We start from the raw sequence: 17,278 nt of genomic DNA on the forward strand, positions 1-17,278 counted from the left end.
ATCTGAGCCTCACATCAGCAATGGGAAGGGGGTCTGTTATCCCTGCTTTACAAATGCAGAAACCAAGGCAGGGAGTGGTTAGATAAGTTCGCCCAGGTCTCGAGGCAGTAAGTGTGGAGCTGGATGTGGTTGCAGGCAGTCCAGCTCTAGAGCCCTGTGTTGTTGTACCTGGGGTGACTATGTATTTTGTTTGCCTGTAAGAGTCCTAGTCGATACGTTTGTCCCAGAGTAAACATTAATAGTGCCCTCTTAAATTTGGGCACTGAATTATGTAGTGTCCCAAACTGGACTACCCCAAAGCCACATAACATGATTTAGAATCCCCAGCGACTGGCTCTCTTCCATAATGGCTTATTGGATTGAATCAAATTCTCTTAGTGTCCTGCTCTCTTTCCTTATTTATATACGAGCTCTTTCACAAATGGATGTGTGCATTCCCATCTACTAGTCGGTGAGATCTGGTCTTCATTTGTAGGATTCTTTATAGTTATCAGAGAGCACTTTCATAGGCATGAATTCATGTGAGGCTCCCAATAGGTTTTTTTTATCTCTGTTTATAGATGAGAAAACTAATGGTTGGAGACATTTAAGTAATAGGAATAAAAGCCAAGCAGACATATATTAAGTCTTTGCTATGTGTCTGGCACTGCATTAGATGCTGGGGATGCAAAGGAAATTTAGATATTCTTGTAGACACTACTGCCTCCCTGCCTCCACTGCCAAATACATCCTGGTCCTCATCCCCAAAACTTGTGCACATGTGACCTTGCAAGGCAGAGGACAAGGCAGGTGTGATTAATTTAAAATTTTGAGATGAGATTATCCAGGTAAACCGGATATAAAAATAAAGCTCCTTAAAAGTGACAGAGGTTGGAGGGCCCGAGAAAATCTTTACCTTCCATTTCTTGTTTGAAGGTGAAGGAGGGGACCGGGACCATGAGCCAAGGAATGCAGGCAGCCTGTCAGAGCTGGAGCAGGCAAGGCGCAAGAGCCTGTCCCCTCCAGCCTCCAGAAGGAGCACAGCCCTGCTGACAGTTTTTTAGCCCAGTGAGACATATCTGGACTTCTGGACTTCCAAAACTATAAGATAATAGCTCTGTGTTGTTTTAAGCCACAGGGTTTGTGGTTATTTGTTACAGCATGATTACTGCCCTTGAGCACATGGTTTAGGACAATAGGAGGTCACTTCATTTGAACAAATGAAGAAGGATTTTTTTTTTTTTTGACCAGACAAAACTGAGGAATGCTGCATAAGCTGACAGTTAAGCATGGAACTATTTTTTTTATGACACCTTTGCCAGTCTGTGGATGTTTGTTAGTTGGTCTTATGCTTTTCCCAAAAAAACTGTCTCAGAAGGAGTAGAGCTGCCTCTGATCCTTTTCCACTGTAATTCAGTCCAGGGCTGTTGTCTTTTACCCTACACACCTCTCTGATCTCCCTGGGTATGTGCATATATGCCCCATGAGCCCACTCCGGACCCAGGTGTCCAGCAAGTGCCATCTAGGTTCTCACCGTGGTCATTGGCACAAATGGGACATCCTCTCGCCATTACACAGTACCCTGAGGTCTGCATAGCTGTCTTAGAGACCTTCATGGAAATTGGCCTTCTAGCCCTTTCCTGCCATTCCAAAATCCAGAATGCGCTGAAAACCAAGTGCTTTTCTTTTTTTCTTCACAGCTTGCATGTTGGTAGAGCCTCACCTGAACTCTTACAAGGCTGTCTCTAGTCTTTATCTGCATTTATAGTCTTTGTTGACTCCTCTAGTGTGTCCATTCGTGAGTTTAGCTGTAGAAATGTAAATGGATCTTATTATGGGCTGCTGCCCCAAATCTGCCCGTGGTCATGTACAGTGTATTCATGTATATAAACCCAAACCCTAATCCTCCTACCTCCTGCATTGTAATAATGGTTTAATGAACACTTTGTGAAACAAATCGTAAGTACATACGCACACATCTAAAACTGTGCTTGGAGGATAAAGCAAGCTTGAATTTGTGCAAAAAGAATTAAATATTTCTGTCTTCTGGAAAGTTATTTTGTATTTTGCTTTCTATTAAAATGTTAGGGTTTGGGTTTGTATACACGTATACATTATACAGAGGTGCGGAGTGGCGCTCTTTTGATCCATTTAGCCAATATGTGTTGAGCACTAACCAGGCATAAGAACACAAGACAGAGTAGATGGGACCCTGGCCTGGGGAAAGTCAAGATCCAATGGGAAAAGATCGAGGGGCAGTATTACTCCATCAAGTACCATGGCAGCTTGCCCAGAGGTGCAGTAGGAACACAGTGACAGCACAGCTGGAAGGTTCAGGGAGGGCTTCCCAGAGGAGATGTGGAATTTCTTCATTACAGAAACTAGCTGCGTGACCTTTCTGTGCCTCAGTTTTGTGAGCTGTAAACCTGGATGAGGAAACAGCCCTGTGAGCAGGGCTGCTCTGGGGATTAAATTAGTTACTATTTGTAAGTGCTGCTTAGAACCATGCCCAGCATGTAGTAAGCTCTGTGTAAGTGTGTACTAACAAAGTAAAATAAATAATAAATTGAAAGGGCTGCCTGATGGCCCCACAAATGGCTTTTTAAGCCTTAAAATCAGTGCCCCATCGAGTGCTAAAATTAAAGAAATCTCTGACATGTTTCCTAAGCTTTCTCTCGGCCTCCTATTTGGGCTTCTTTTGATGGAACATTAGTAATCCTCTTAAGCAGACCTGTCAGGGACTTCACACACACATTAGTGTCTGCTTAATGGGCTATGGATTTAGGAGCTTCATCTCTCTGTAAGCTCTTAAGAGCTTTAAAGCACAACATTATTCCTTCATTTGAAGAGCGAAGGCACCATGGGGCCGCACCACCGTGGCCTGTTGAGGGCGTGGGAGGAATAAGGTCTGCGGACCATCCTCACAGGGGAATACATCTGAAAACCCAGTCTGTCCCTCCACCTATCTGTTGAGAGTGAATTGAGGAAGTCTGTCCCCGCTACTGGAGTCCAGAGGGTAAGCTTCTCCGAGTGGTCGTTCAGAGCATGGGATGCTTGCTAAAACCCCTGGGAATGTCATTGAAAAAGGTTCCATGTTTCTCAGCAGTGGCCCATTACTAAGTGCAAGCAGTGTTCATCCAGCATTCCCAATCTCAGTTCCGTTAAAATCATTGTGGTTGATAATAAAGTATATACTATACGTTTCCCCAAATGGGTTCTAAACATTTGTTCTGGGGACATGAATATATGTTTTTCTTAGGAGTCTGTCAAATAATTTACATGACAATATAGTAAATTGTAAGCCTAGTATTTCTAATGTGTCATGCGAGTCAATCCTCTTTTTTTTCTTGAGTACTTCCCCTGACTCTTAATCATTTCTATCTGGAAATCTCACTTAAACGGGTTTTTGCCTTCCTAACGAAACATGAACTTGTACCTGGGTAGAGTACAAATGGCCTGATTCTGTCCATCATTCAAGGGCTGGTGGGGGTCCTTATCACTTTACCACTTATGCATTGTAGGGGCCAAGTATGTGGGGGAAAAGAATCTGAATAAGCATCTTTGCATTTAACTTGAGAGACCCACAAAGGACAGAGCAAAAATCTCCTTGGGAGGCAGTAGCCACATGTTTTGGGGCACAGTGACATTGTGACTTCAGTGTTTCTCAAAGCGTTTTTGGGAAATACTAGTTCGTGAAGTGGCTCTGGGAGAAAAAGGATCCTTGGACCAATAATTTTGAGAAAGGCTGTTTTAAAAGCCTCCCTTTGGAGATTCACGAATCTCATATAACATCAGCTCATTCCCTGAACTTATTTGATGACAAAATTCTAAGTATAACATCTATTAAAATCTCCAGAACAAGTATCCAAAAGAATTGATTTTTTGAAAATGTTAGTGTATACTTTATTTCACCATGGCACTTGAAACAGAGGTGAAACTGGGAATGGTACTTGTTAGATGCACTTTACTGGATTTGAATGACTTGCATCGGCCACTGGAAACTGCTGTGGGTGGGTTGGGGGTGAGGCCTATCCTGCAGGATCACAGCTTGCTCTCCTCTCCTGCCATGGATGGGATGGTCTTTGCCCTTATTTTGCCACACATACTCTTTGCATTTCCCCTTTACCTGTTAAGATTGGAGACCTACAGGAGAAAAGTACTAACTCAAGTCCAACTAATTCTTCATCATCTTTCAACTAATTCTTTAAAAGAGAAGGATTGATTGCATTCTCCTCTAAGCAACAGCCATAGTGATGACCAAATGATGGATTTCTTTTCCTCGCTTAACAAGAAATGCAGAGGCACTTCTGCTAGAACACCTCAAAAATGCTGTCAGGCACCCAGCTCGATGAACCTTAATGTGTTCATGTTGTCCTCATGACCTCAAGAGGACTCTGTCATTCCAGGCATTGTATCCTTATCTGTGCTCCACACAAGAGGAGGAAAGGAAGGGCAAAGGACCACTGGCTTCTGGCTTATGTCTACTGCATATGGACGTTTTCTACAAGAACAATAGTTTTCTTGGAAGCTCTACTCATTAATATCACCCTGGATCTTATTGGCCAGAGCTGTGTTTCATGGCTTCCCAGAGCTGCAGAGGACTCTGAAAAGTGGAGTTTTGAGGCCGAAGTAAGCTTCCCAGCAAAATCAGGGTTCTTTTAGCAAGTAGGAAGGACAAAAGGGATATTGGACCAACATCCACAGAGAGTACCAAAGCCATCATTGAATTAGTCCTCTTTAGAAAGAGATCCATGTTTTATTCTTTCGTGTATTCTAAACTCAGTTTTACTCAGCAGAGATATTGACTGTTATCTGTTAGCCAGGCACAGTAATGATATGATATAGAATGGTCTCTGCTCTCAAAGCAATCACGTATACAGGGAACTCTAGCAAAGTTTAATAACTACTGCACTTATGACTTTAGAAAAAGATCATTAGTAAAATAGGGGCAGACCGGATGGCTCAGCGGTTTAGCACTGCCTTTGGTCCAGGGCCTGATCCTGGAGACCCGGGATCGAGTCCTGTGTCGGGCTCACTGCATGGAGCCTGCTTCTCCCTCTGCCTGTCTCTCTCTCTCTCTCTCTCTCTCTCTCTCTGTGTGTGTGTCTCATGAAAAAAATAAATCTTTAAAAAAAAATAGGTAAAATAATATATTTGAAATATGTCCTAGGGAATGCAAGTAACTCACATCATATATCCACTCCTAAGGGAAGGACTCTGGTGGTTAGGTTTTCAAGGGAAACAATGCAGGTTGGAGGAAGGTGTAGAAAAGGAAATTTAAAAAAACCAACCTGAATTATGACCATGTTTTTCTCATTGATTGTATTTATTGAAGCTGCTTCTATTTTGGTTTTGGTCCTTGTTTTATTTACTTCTTATCTCAAATTCTCCACTGTTATAGTTAATAGGTAGATTTTAAAACTTCTATCATAAACCATGGCTCTCAGGTCATAAATCCCCTAGCCTAATCCTTCTCTACTCAGCCTCTCTCCATTTACTGTGTGCCCACTGCCCCGGTCCAAGACCTCATGGAAACGTTAGGAGCTTCCTTACTATGTCCACCTCCCTTAGGTTCAGGGAATGGTAGAATTAGAAAGATTCTGGGACAATTTTTTCAGCCCCTAAAAATTAGGAAACATCCACACCCTGTCCTAGAAACCGTGTGCTGCCCCCTTGCTTCCAGCATGAGAAGACAGCACTAGCAGGATCTACAATTTTTTAATTTTTTAATTTATTTATTTTTATGATAGTCACAGAAAGAGAAAGAGAGAGAGGCAGAGACATAGGCAGAGGGAGAAGCAGGCTCCATGCACCGGGAGCCCGATGTGTGATTCGATCCCGGGTCTCCAGGATCGCGCCCTGGGCCAAAGGCAGGCGCCAAACCGCTGCGCCACCCAGGGATCCCAGGATCTACAATTTGATTTCATTATATTCTTAGGCTCCCTAAGAATAAAATTACTATTAAATACATAGCCCATTTTTCAGTTTTTTTTTTAAGATTTTATTTATTTGATGGAAAGAGAGAGGGGAATGAGAGAGAAAGAACACAAGCAGGGGGAGAGGGAGAAGCAGGCTCACCACCGAGGAGGAAGCCTGATGTGGGGCTCCTAGGATCATGACGTAAGCTGAATGCAGACACTTAACTGACTGAGCCACCCAGGCACTCCTGTTCAGTTTTCACACATTGAAGGCTCATAGTTTTTGAGACTCCACAAGCCTGGGGATCATTGCTCCCAGGTAGAAGATAGCAGAAGCGGTGGCGTGTCCCCCTGGTCACTGGGTGACTTGGTTACCTCTCCCCCATCATGGAGTTCCCTCACCCCCAAGGAGACAGTAGGTTGATATAGCCCTTGTTTTTTTTTTTTTTTTTTGTTTGTTTTTGTTTTTTGGTTTTTTTAAAAAAATTTATTTATTCATGAGAGAGAGAGAGAGAGGCGGAGGCACAGGCAGAGGGAGAAGCAGGCTCTGTGCAGGGAGCCCAATGTGGGACTCGATCACGGGTTTCCAGGATCACGCCCTGGGCCAAAGGCAGGTGCTAAACCACTGAGCCACACAGGGATTCCCCCCCCCCCTTTTAAAGATTTTATTTATTCATGAGAGAGAGAATAGTTTTTTTAGGGTTTCTGATATATATATCTTGATGATACCCACCATTTCTTATTTTTCCCCCTGAATTTATTTAAGTAAGCTCTATGCCCAATGTGGGCTTGAACTCATGACCCTGAGATCAAGAGTAGCATGATCTACTACTGACTGAACCAGCTAGCCACCCCCAGAGCCCTTGTTTTGGATGTGTGCCCACTGTCAGATAAAAGGCTTCTACTAGTGATAAGCTTCCCTAACTGGGTAAGGTACAGAGCAAAGTAAACACACAATGGAGTCATGTGATCATCCTGCCCCACCCCACTCCACCCCTCTGCTGAGGCAACTCCCTTGCTGTCCATGCTAATGGGACTCGGGACTCAAAGTGTGCGTCTGGTGCCTGGGCAGTGATGAGGGTGTTTCCCTTTCCCTTTTTCCCTCAAAGCACTTGTTTGATTTTTTGTGTCCTTGTTTAGGAGTGCCAGGAACTTTCCCTTTTTATTCCTGATACTATCAAATTACAAAAGAGAGGTTGCCACAGGATAGTCAGATTTTGTCCCAGTGGTGAAAAATATGTGACAACCCCAAACACCAAAAGGTGTTTGCATATGGAGGGCTACGTGGTGTTCACTTGAGAATGGCCAATATTGACCTTGAAATCACTGCGCTCTTTATAATCCGTATGGATTAAAGCAATTTCTACTGTATTTCAATATTAAAAACTGATACAGTTCAAATAATTGTTTTCAACTGAAAATTTTATTTCAATAGTTGCAAAATATGAAAGATGCCTTAGCCTTCTATTCCATATTAAAGCAGAAATGTGGTTTCACCTTTTATTAAATTCTTGTTTTCTTCTATTTCATATATATCACATGCCATTTTGTTTCTTTTTAAGTTTAATTTATTGTATACTCTTTAATTCCCATCCCCTAGTTAACCCGTCCCCCCTTAACCATCAGTTCTCCAGGGTTAAGAGTTGTTTCTTGGTTTGTCTGTCTTTTTTCCTTTGTTCATTTTGTTCCGCATATGAATGAAATGATATGATACTCCTCTTTCTCAGACTGACTTATTTCACTTAGCATTATATTCTCTAGCTCTGTCCATGTTGTTGCAAGTGGCAGGATTTCATTCTTTTTTATGGCCAATATTCCACCAAATATATATATATATGTATATATCCTCTTTATTCATTCATCTGTTGATGAACAACACTTGGGCTGCTTCCATAATTTGGCTATTATAAATGACTCTGCAGTGAACATAGGAATGCATGTATCCCTTTGAATTAATATTTTTGTATTTTTGGAATAAATATCCACTAGTGTGATTACTGGATGGTAGGGTAGTTCTGTTTTTAATTTTTTTGAGGAACCTCCATACTGTTTCCGCAGCAGCTACACCACTTAGCATTCCTACCAACCATGCGTGAGGGTTCCTTTTTCTCAGTATCTTCACCAACTTGATGTTTAGTTATCCTAACAGGTACGAGGTAGTATCTCATTGTAGTTTTGATTTACATTTCCTTGATAATGAGTGATGTTTAGCATCTTTTCATGTGTCTGTTGGCCATTTGTATGTCTTTGGAGAAATGTCTTTTCATGTCATCTGCCCATTTTTTAATTGGATTATTTGGGGGTATTGAGTTGTATCAGTTCTTTATACACTTTGGATACTAACCCTTTATTGGATATGCCATTTGCAGATATTTTTTCCCATTCAGTATGCTGCCTTTTAGTTTTGTTGATTGTTTCTTTTGCTGTGCAGAAACCTTATTTTGAGGTAGTCCCAATAGTTTACTTTTGCCATTTTCTTTCTTGTTACCTTTGGGAGGAGTGATGGAGTGATTGAACTTGAATTTTTTTTAAAACATCTATATTGAGAAATAGACATATACTGTATTCACATACACATACTTTATCGTTTTAAAATTTGCAATTCAGGGGATCCCTGGGTCGTTCCCGGCATGGAGCCTGCTTCTCCCTCCTCCTGTGTCTCTGCCTCTCTCTCTCTCTCTCTCTCTCTCTCTCTCTCTCTGTCTATCATAAATAAATAAATAAATCTTTTAAAAAATTTACAATTCAGTAGCTTTATTATTTTCAGAGTTGTATAACTATCATCACAATCTAACTTGAAAACATTTTCATCATTCTCAGAGAAACCATGTGCCCAAGTCATTCCCCATTTATGCCTCCCCCAGCCCTGGACAACCACTACCTAATCTCTACAGATTCACCTGTTCTGGGTATTTCATATAAATGGAGCCAATATGTGGCTGTATTAGTTTTCTAGTGTTACCATGACAGGTTACCACAAACTGGGCAGCTTACAATAATAGAAAATTATATTTTGGAGGTCAGAAATCTAAAATCAAGGAATTGGCAGGGTTTGTTCCTTCTTGGGGCTCAGAGGGAAAATCTGTTTCATGCCTCTCCTACTTTCTATAGACTGGTCGCTGCAGCTGCTTGACCTTCCTTGGTCAAGGTCAAGGTCATCTAACCTTCCTTTAGATGCATTGCTCCCACCTTTGCCTCTATTTTTACATGACCCTTCCCCTGTTCCCTGTATGTCTTCACATGGCCATCTTATAAGGCACCAATTGTTGGATTACAGCCCTCCCTAAGCCAATATGATCTTAACTAATTACATCTGCAGAGACCCTAGTTCCAAATAAGTATTCATCTGAGGTTCTGGTGAACATGAATTTTGGGCAGACACTGTTCAACCCAGGACACTGGCCTTTGGTGTTTGGCTTTTTTCACTTCGTGTAATTTTTCAAGATTCATCCATGTTGTAACATGTATCAGAATCTTCTCTTATGGCTGAATAATATTCCCTTGTGAGGACTTATCATGTTTTATTCACCCCTTCATTATTCTGGCTGTTGTAAATAATACTGCTATGAAAATTCATGTATAAGTTTTTATGTATGTGTTTTTATTTTGGGGGGGTGGATTTAACTTTTGTTTTTTAGATTTTTATCTATCTATCTATCTATCTATCTATCTATCTATCTATCTATCTATCTATCTATCAGAGAGAGGCAGAGACATAGGCAGAGAGAGAAGCAGGCTCCATGCAGGGAGCCTGACATGGGACTCCATCCTGGGTCTCCAGGATCAGGCCATGAGCTGAAGGTGGCACTAAACCGCTAAGCCACTGGGGCTGCCCTGGATTTAACTTTTGAATCTGTCAATTAGAGTGCACATATTCACATCACTTTGCAGGAATGGATGTTATTAAAATTCTGGCTAATTTTCTGCCTCTTGAGTTTGCTTTATATTTCAGTGACTTTTCAAATGACTCACCTTTAAGCAATTATGTTTTGTGAGAAACATGCTTTCTTTCAACTCATTTAATGGAAGTCTGTTGTTAGAAAGTTATCTAGTCTTAGTCTTTCATGCTTAAACTCTGGTCACTTGCTGATTTGTTTTGATTTGCTGATTTGGTGTGTTTTGATTTCTCTTTTTTGTTTTTATAAATAAGTAATAACATTTCATTTTTTAACCATTCACAAAGCATTTTCTCTTTGTGATGTCCGGTAAGCTTTCTTGCACTCCTGGGAAATCTCCCGAGGCTGCTCTTTTCTGGCTGCTAAACTTGGGATCCAGTTGATTTACTTTTAAAGGCACACTTGGTACTTAACTGTGACACAGGAGGAGGTCTTCATCCCTCAGATCCACAGATCTGTTGTTTCTATGGTAATCTTTTCTCTGGGTGCAGAGAATGTACATTAACTACCAGGGAATAGCCCAGTGGTTCTTAAACTCCAGCCTGCACCAGCATCACCTGGAGGGCTGGTAAAAGCACAGGGTGCTGGGTCCCACTACAGGTGTTTGAGTCAGTAGGTCTGGGTTGTGGTGGGGCCTGAGAATGTACATTTGTAACAAGGTCCGAAGTCATGCTGCTGGCCCTAGCCCCACGTGTTGAGAATCATGGGCCTAGATAACTAAATGCATGTATCACTTTGGGTATTGTTCAACTAGGGCTTCTTAAAATTTCATATGCCTATGAATCACCTGAAAATATCTTTAACTGGTTCTGACCCAGTAGGCCTGGGGAGGCTTCCAAGAGTCTGGGTTTCTAACCAGCTTTCCGAGATGCCAGTGCTGCTTTTTGTAGCAGGTGTTGAAAGAGTAGCCATATGCTGTCCTCTGCATGGGTAGGTCTTTGTTCTGTACAGCTGTAAAAACTCCACAATGAGTTGTGAAATAAGCTTGCCAGCTTTAACAAACAGAATATACCTTGTGTCGTGTAGGGAAAGGTTCTCGTCAAGTTATGTGGTTATCACAGAATACAAAATGAGAGGCCCGATAGTCCATATTAGCCCCAAAGAGTAAATGGTTCAGACTTTTCACGTCACATTTGGAGTAAATTAAAATTCTCTGGAGTGACCTTTTAAATATATGTTTCTAGGTTCTGAAAGGTTGGTCTCATAGGTCCTATGATTAAACAGAATAGATTCTTACAGGGATTCTGAATTCATTCTTTCAAATGAATGGAGTTACTTTTTTTTTTCTTTTTCTCAGGTTCTTGACAAATTAACATAGACTCAGTTGTATCAACTTAGGGCCTTGTTCTGCATATTTTATACTTGTTCCCTGGAATGACCACGATTTAGGGAAACGATATAAATATTCTATAAAGCTAAGTTAAAAATTTTTTTCTTTTGGCAGATCACTTACAACCTTGGGGTTGGTTATATCATCGCTGGCTGACCAGGCAGCTGGCAAGGGTAAAAACAAATTTGTGCCTTATCGAGACTCAGTCCTCACTTGGCTTCTTAAGGTAATTCATTGTTCTCGTGTTCCTTTCCAACTAAAACCTGGCTGTTTCAGAGCTGGCAGCTGAAAGGTGTGTGCAAAGCTAACCAAATACACAACAGCCCCCTGACAGTACTCCAGTACTGTTATCCTAATTCTTAGGAATGTAGAATGAAAACTCATTTCTGTTGCCTTTTTTTTTTTTTTAACCCCCAAGGTCCTGCTGTTTGACAGGCATTATTGTTGTGACTATAGGGAAACCACATCTCATCATAAAATTATTTGCAAAATACAGGCCCATTCCACAACATGTTTTCTTCTTTATAGAAAATATCCTACATCCATGTTTTTAGCTTTCATCCTAGATGTTGTGCACAGAATGGGGCTCATTGCCTAAGATGCTACTGGAAATATTTTGCAGGACAACTTGGGAGGCAACAGCCAGACCTCTATGATAGCCACCATCAGCCCAGCAGCAGACAACTATGAAGAGACTCTCTCCACCTTACGCTACGCAGATCGAGCCAAGAGGATCGTGAACCACGCCATTGTGAACGAGGACCCCAATGCCAAAGTCATCCGGGAACTACGCGAGGAAGTAGAAAAACTGAAGGGGCAGCTCTCACAGGCTGAGGTGAGATCATTCTGGAGTCCCCTGTTTCTGAAGGTCCCTGGCTTACGGTCGCCGAGTGGGAACCCATGTCGTTACCTGCAGTTTTAGGTTGTCTGGATGCCATTCTGCATTGCTGTGTTGATTGGCATCTTCTGCATACTAAGCGTGGTGAGGCCAACATGAGTAATACCGGCCTTCTGTCCTAGGAACTTAGCCTCCAGCTGAGGAAGCAGACAATTAAGAGTCAGTGGTCACTGTATTGCTTAAATGTTTGCTGTAGTAAATCAGTTGGCCGTTGGCTGTGGATCTCCTCCAATGTGAAATCCGAAGAACCAAATGTGTTGTTTTTATTTTATTTTTTATTTTTTCAAAATTTATATATTCATTTTATAGAAAGATAGCAAGTAGGGGGAGGAACAGAGGGAGAGGGAGAGAGAGGATCCCAAGCAGACTCTCCGCTGAGCTCAGAGCCCGACATGGGACTTGATCCCAGGACCCTGAGATCATGACCTGAGCTGAAATCAAGAGTCCAGACTGAGCCCCCAGGCACCCCCGCAATGAGTTGTTTTTATTAACATTGTAAACTGTGTGCCCACAGGCATTGCAGTTTTCAGAGAAATTGGTTATGTATCATTTCTTCCTGGAGTCAGGGAAGACAAACATTAGCAACAATTCAGAAATCTCCTTTTATTTTTTTCATATATATCAGCTTCTGGCAGGAAACAAAATTGGTCATCTCTCATTGTTACCATCTTTCCTTGGCTTTACCCAGCTTGAATAATCACACCTTCTTCTAAGTAACTGTTCTTTTTTGCAAGCTGCTGGGTGAGGCAGTGTCTCATTTGAAATAGGTAATAGGACTGAAATGAAGGCCAACTACCTTAGCTTAAGTCACATGCTTGTCCATGCTTCACTTGGGTGTGTACCTTGGGCTGCTAAGGTCACATTCATTCATACCACTCTCTTCTGACCCCTATCCCCTCTTTAGTTAGAAGAGTACTAAGCTGTTGGGGAGGAAGGTTAATAGATATTAATTTTTGAGTGCTTGTGTACCAGGCTATCTGTCAATCTATCAATGTATCTATTCAGAAAGGTAATCAGTAAGAGACTGAGACAGACCAGAGTCAAAAGCCAGGGATCTGAAGGGTCTCTTCATTGGTAATGGTGAAGTTACACTGTAACAGCGTGTTTACATGTCTCTTCTTCCAGCTGTGGGCTTCTGAAGTGCAGAAAGCCTTGTTTAATAATTATTTTCCTCCCTAACTTCTAGTGCAACATTGATACTGGAAAGCACCACTTAGCATAATGCCTGGCAGCATTGTAAGTGCTCAATAAACATTGCTATGTTTGTTATCATGATTATAATCATTCCAGTGCATCAAGCATAGCCTTTTATTGATGCCAGGAAGGGTAGCAAAACACCTGAGAATGAAAATTCTGATAAACTTTGAAGATATTTGTGATCCTAGGAGGAGGGTGCAGTGGCTCTTGGAATTCATGTATCGGTGGATGAGCTTGTCTTCTTGTCTCTGAATTGTCTCTGAATTGAATCTTTTCTCAAGATCCTCTTGTCTCTGAATCTGCATTTCCACTGGGACCATGTAATCCAGGCCAGATGGCTAGAACCATGACCATGCCTGGACAAAGGGAACAGAGGGGAGCCACAGGAGGTTCACCAAGATAGAGATAGAGTTTTCATGGGTGTCCCTTTGTACCCAGCACTGAATGTCACTCTCAGCCTCTGTGAGACTCTGACACCTCAAGGAGAGTTCACATCATCGCCACTTGGACTTCTTGCCCAAGTCTGCCATCTTTCCTATTCCTTTCCTTATTTTTAGAGGCTCCTTTTGCTCTGGGATGTCAAAGGATGTTGTTGCCAAGTAAAAGCCCCAGAAAATTTTAAGATGCATATATATATCTGTATTTAGACCCCTTAGTTATTCTCACTGAGCAAACTCAGAGGGAAATTGCTGCCATTTTACCCAGAGGTCCTGTTTTCCAAGAGAGTGATAAATATACTAAGTTTATTACCATCAATAAGAAAACTAGTTTTAACATCTGAAACCAAGGATATACTTACTATGTATTGGCAAATTGAATTTAAATGATAAAACAAAAGAAAAGTAGTTTTAAATTATCCAGAGTCAAATTTTAAAATGAATATTTACCTGTCCTGGTAGGTTATCACTGGGGTGTGTTTATTGGTGATGTATATTGATCTCCTTCTTACTGAAAAAGAAATCTGCTTATCTTTTTTTTCCTACACTTCTGTTTTGACAATTAACTAGCATTTTCTAAGTCTTTAAACATGAAAGATGCCTGGCTGGTAGAGCATGGGACCCTTAATCTCAGGGTTGTGAGTTTAAGCCACATGTTGGGCATGGAGCCTACTTGAAAAAAAAAAAAGTCTTTAAATATGAAAGGAAAAAATGAAAAAAAAAAAACCTCTGTAATGATTTGTAACAGTTTAATTCAGGGCACTGGTGTTCATTTTCTCCTTTAAAGAGTAGCAGTTATGTATTTTTACATTTCTTTTGATTAACAAAGATCTAAAACCCACCCTGACAGTGTATGACTTAATTGCTTCCAACAGACTGTTGCTAGCCATGTATGAAGGACTGTAAGGGATTGTTTTATAAATAATGGTGGGAAAAGTTAGAAAATCAAATATCTCTGGTTTCATTTTAAAGGCTATGAAGGCCCCTGAACTGAAAGAAAAGCTTGAGGAGTCTGAAAAGCTGATCAAAGAGCTGACGGTGACTTGGGAAGAGAAGCTGAGGAAAACAGAAGAAATCGCACAGGTAGCTTGATCATTTAAGCCTAAAATCTTGTGATTCTTCTTCATTTGCTGTCTTTTCTGTGTAGCCACTTGTCATCCTCAACAAGTCATTTAAGGACCTCTTTCTACTAATTGAGACCTCACAGATCAGTGTTAGAGACTGATTCATTGTCTTTCTATTTTATTTTATTTTATTTTATTTTTTTTTTTTTTTTTATTTTATATTTGAGAGACACAGAGAGCACAGGAGCAGGGGGAGGGGCAGGGGGAGATGCAGACTCCCCGCTGAGCAGGGAGCCTGACACGGGGCTCCATCACAAGACCCTGGGATCATGACCTGAGCTGAAGGCAGATGCTTAACTGAGCCACCCAGGTGCCCCAACTTCCTTGTCTTTATCAGCAACCATTTGGTCCACTTGTTTGCTAGATGTACTGGAGAGCGCTGAGTTGTAACAGGCATGATATACAGGAAAACATTGAATCTTTCCTGATTTTCCATTTCATGATTTTGGATCACCTGGCAAAGCATGCCACCTGACCGGCAGAGCATTTACAACCCGCATCATAGTTTTTTTTTCAGTGTATTTGATTCTCTGGGCTTGTGAGAAAATGCTACATGAACTTTTCTTGAGATGTAGTATAAGGCAAGGACTAATGCTGCACTTATGTGTATGTGTGTGTGTGTTTTATGAATCTACACAATGCATTTTGTGAACATTTTAATCTCACTGACCACTTGGTAGACCGTCCCAGTTAGGTAGCTTGAAAGCAGTAACTGGGACCTAGTCAAGCCTTCTGCTTATTATATGTTTCTTGTATTATTCACACACACAGACACACTCACACACCCATACACACATGCCCCTAACTCCCTATCTCTTGCACATTGCTTTGTGCTGCTTCACAGCACTTATCACCATTGGAAATTCTGTATTTTATGTGTCTGTTGTTTTATAGTCTGTTTCTTTCTACTGGAATATAACTTTTCACAAAAGAAGAGACTTGTTTACTGTTGTATTCCTCACCCTAGATCAGTACCAAAGACTTAAAATATTTCATGAATGAATGAATGAATGAATGAATTCAAGGCCCCTGAGTAAGGAACGAACCTGCTCTTTCAGCCCCATCTCTCCCATCACTTTCCCATGTTTACTAGGGTTCTTGGCACCTGAAATCACGCAGTATGCAGTCTTTACTTTCCTATCCCCTTCTGTTAGAACACCCTGCTCTTACCTTACTACTGCCCCGTTTCTTCCTTATAGAGAAAGAAGACATTCTTCTTATACTTCAAGAAATGTCTCAAGTGTATTTTTTTAAGATTTTATTAATTAATTAATTAATTAATTATCCCTCTGGGGAGCCTGATGCAGAACTTGATCCTGGGACTGGGATCATGCCTGAGCCAAAGGCAGACACTCAACCGCTGAGCCACCCAGGCGCCTCCTCAAGTGTATTCTTTTCCTGAAGCCTTTCCTGGTCTCCGAACCCACCTGATTTCCATCCTCGGAAGCTCCGTAGTACATTGTTCCTCTCCAGTAGCGCAGGGCTCTCCTCTTCTGACTTAGATATGTCGTAATCCCTTCTATTAGACTGTAAACCCCTTAACAGGAAGATGGTGTCTGGTTCACCCGTAGCATCCTGATAACACTGACAGAAAATGTCACACATGTTAAACGCTCAGTAACCTTGGTGGTAATGTGTCATTTCATTGGCATTGTCCCCAGAAATAGTGACTTAAACTTTCCATGGATACCTCATGTGGATAGAGTAACAAATAGAGTCCCCTGTTTTTGTCTGTGTTTGTGCCCAGGAGAGACAACGACAACTTGAAAGTATGGGCATTTCCCTGGAGACATCAGGTATCAAAGTGGGGGATGACAAGTGCTACTTAGTCAACCTGAACGCAGACCCTGCTCTCAACGAACTTCTGGTTTATTATTTAAAGGTAGGAGAGCATATAAATAGAGAGTTGCAATCTTGATTCATTCACATTCAACTCCTATTGGAATCTGGGTGCCCATACCCATGATTTTGTTTTTTGTATCCAGCTTATTAGCACTCATTAAAAGTAAGAGGATAGATACTGCAGTGTGGTTACCATTGAGAGTGAAAACCTCCCCTCTGGCAACCATCAGTTTGTTGTTTGTATTTATGGGTCTGTTTCTGCTTTTTCTTTGTTTGCTTCTTTGTTTTTTTTTTTTTTTTTTTTTTTTAAGATTCCACATAAAGCGAAATATGTGGTATTTATCTTTCTCTGTCAGGCCACACTTTTGGAAATGCTAGCATATTTTGTTAAGTGAAATAAGACATTTGTTTGAAGTAGGCACCTGATAGACACTGATAAGGGGCACCGCACCCCAAAAGATATAAGACACTTCTAATATGTGCACGCATGCACACACAATTCCTGAGGTGCAGTGGTATATATACAAATACATGGCAGTATTTAAATAACTCTCAAGGATTAGAGACCAGAGGACTTGAAGGCTGCTTATCTAACTGTCCACACACCTAAATCTCTAAATGCAGAGGTATTACCCGCTTGACAAAAGTTAAATTGAT

The 17,278-nt window shown here is 41.2% G+C and overlaps 1 protein-coding gene across 6 annotated transcripts in view; it reads left to right on the forward strand.

Annotated features, from left to right (window-relative positions):
* KIF13A (kinesin family member 13A) overlaps positions 1 to 17,278 on the forward strand; it is a 212,482-nt gene that overhangs the window by 134,402 nt on the left and 60,802 nt on the right. For all 6 annotated transcript variants that reach the window (XM_055322478.1, XM_055322476.1, XM_055322475.1 and 3 more), the window contains 4 exons: positions 11,238 to 11,349; positions 11,746 to 11,958; positions 14,628 to 14,738; positions 16,527 to 16,661. In XM_055322478.1, the coding sequence (XP_055178453.1) occupies positions 11,238 to 11,349; positions 11,746 to 11,958; positions 14,628 to 14,738; positions 16,527 to 16,661 (571 nt within the window). The remainder of the gene's footprint in view (positions 1 to 11,237; positions 11,350 to 11,745; positions 11,959 to 14,627; positions 14,739 to 16,526; positions 16,662 to 17,278) is intronic.

Source organism: Nyctereutes procyonoides, unplaced genomic scaffold (assembly GCF_905146905.1).
Source record: "Nyctereutes procyonoides isolate TBG_1078 unplaced genomic scaffold, NYPRO_anot_genome, whole genome shotgun sequence".
Lineage (NCBI taxonomy): Eukaryota > Metazoa > Chordata > Mammalia > Carnivora > Canidae > Nyctereutes > Nyctereutes procyonoides.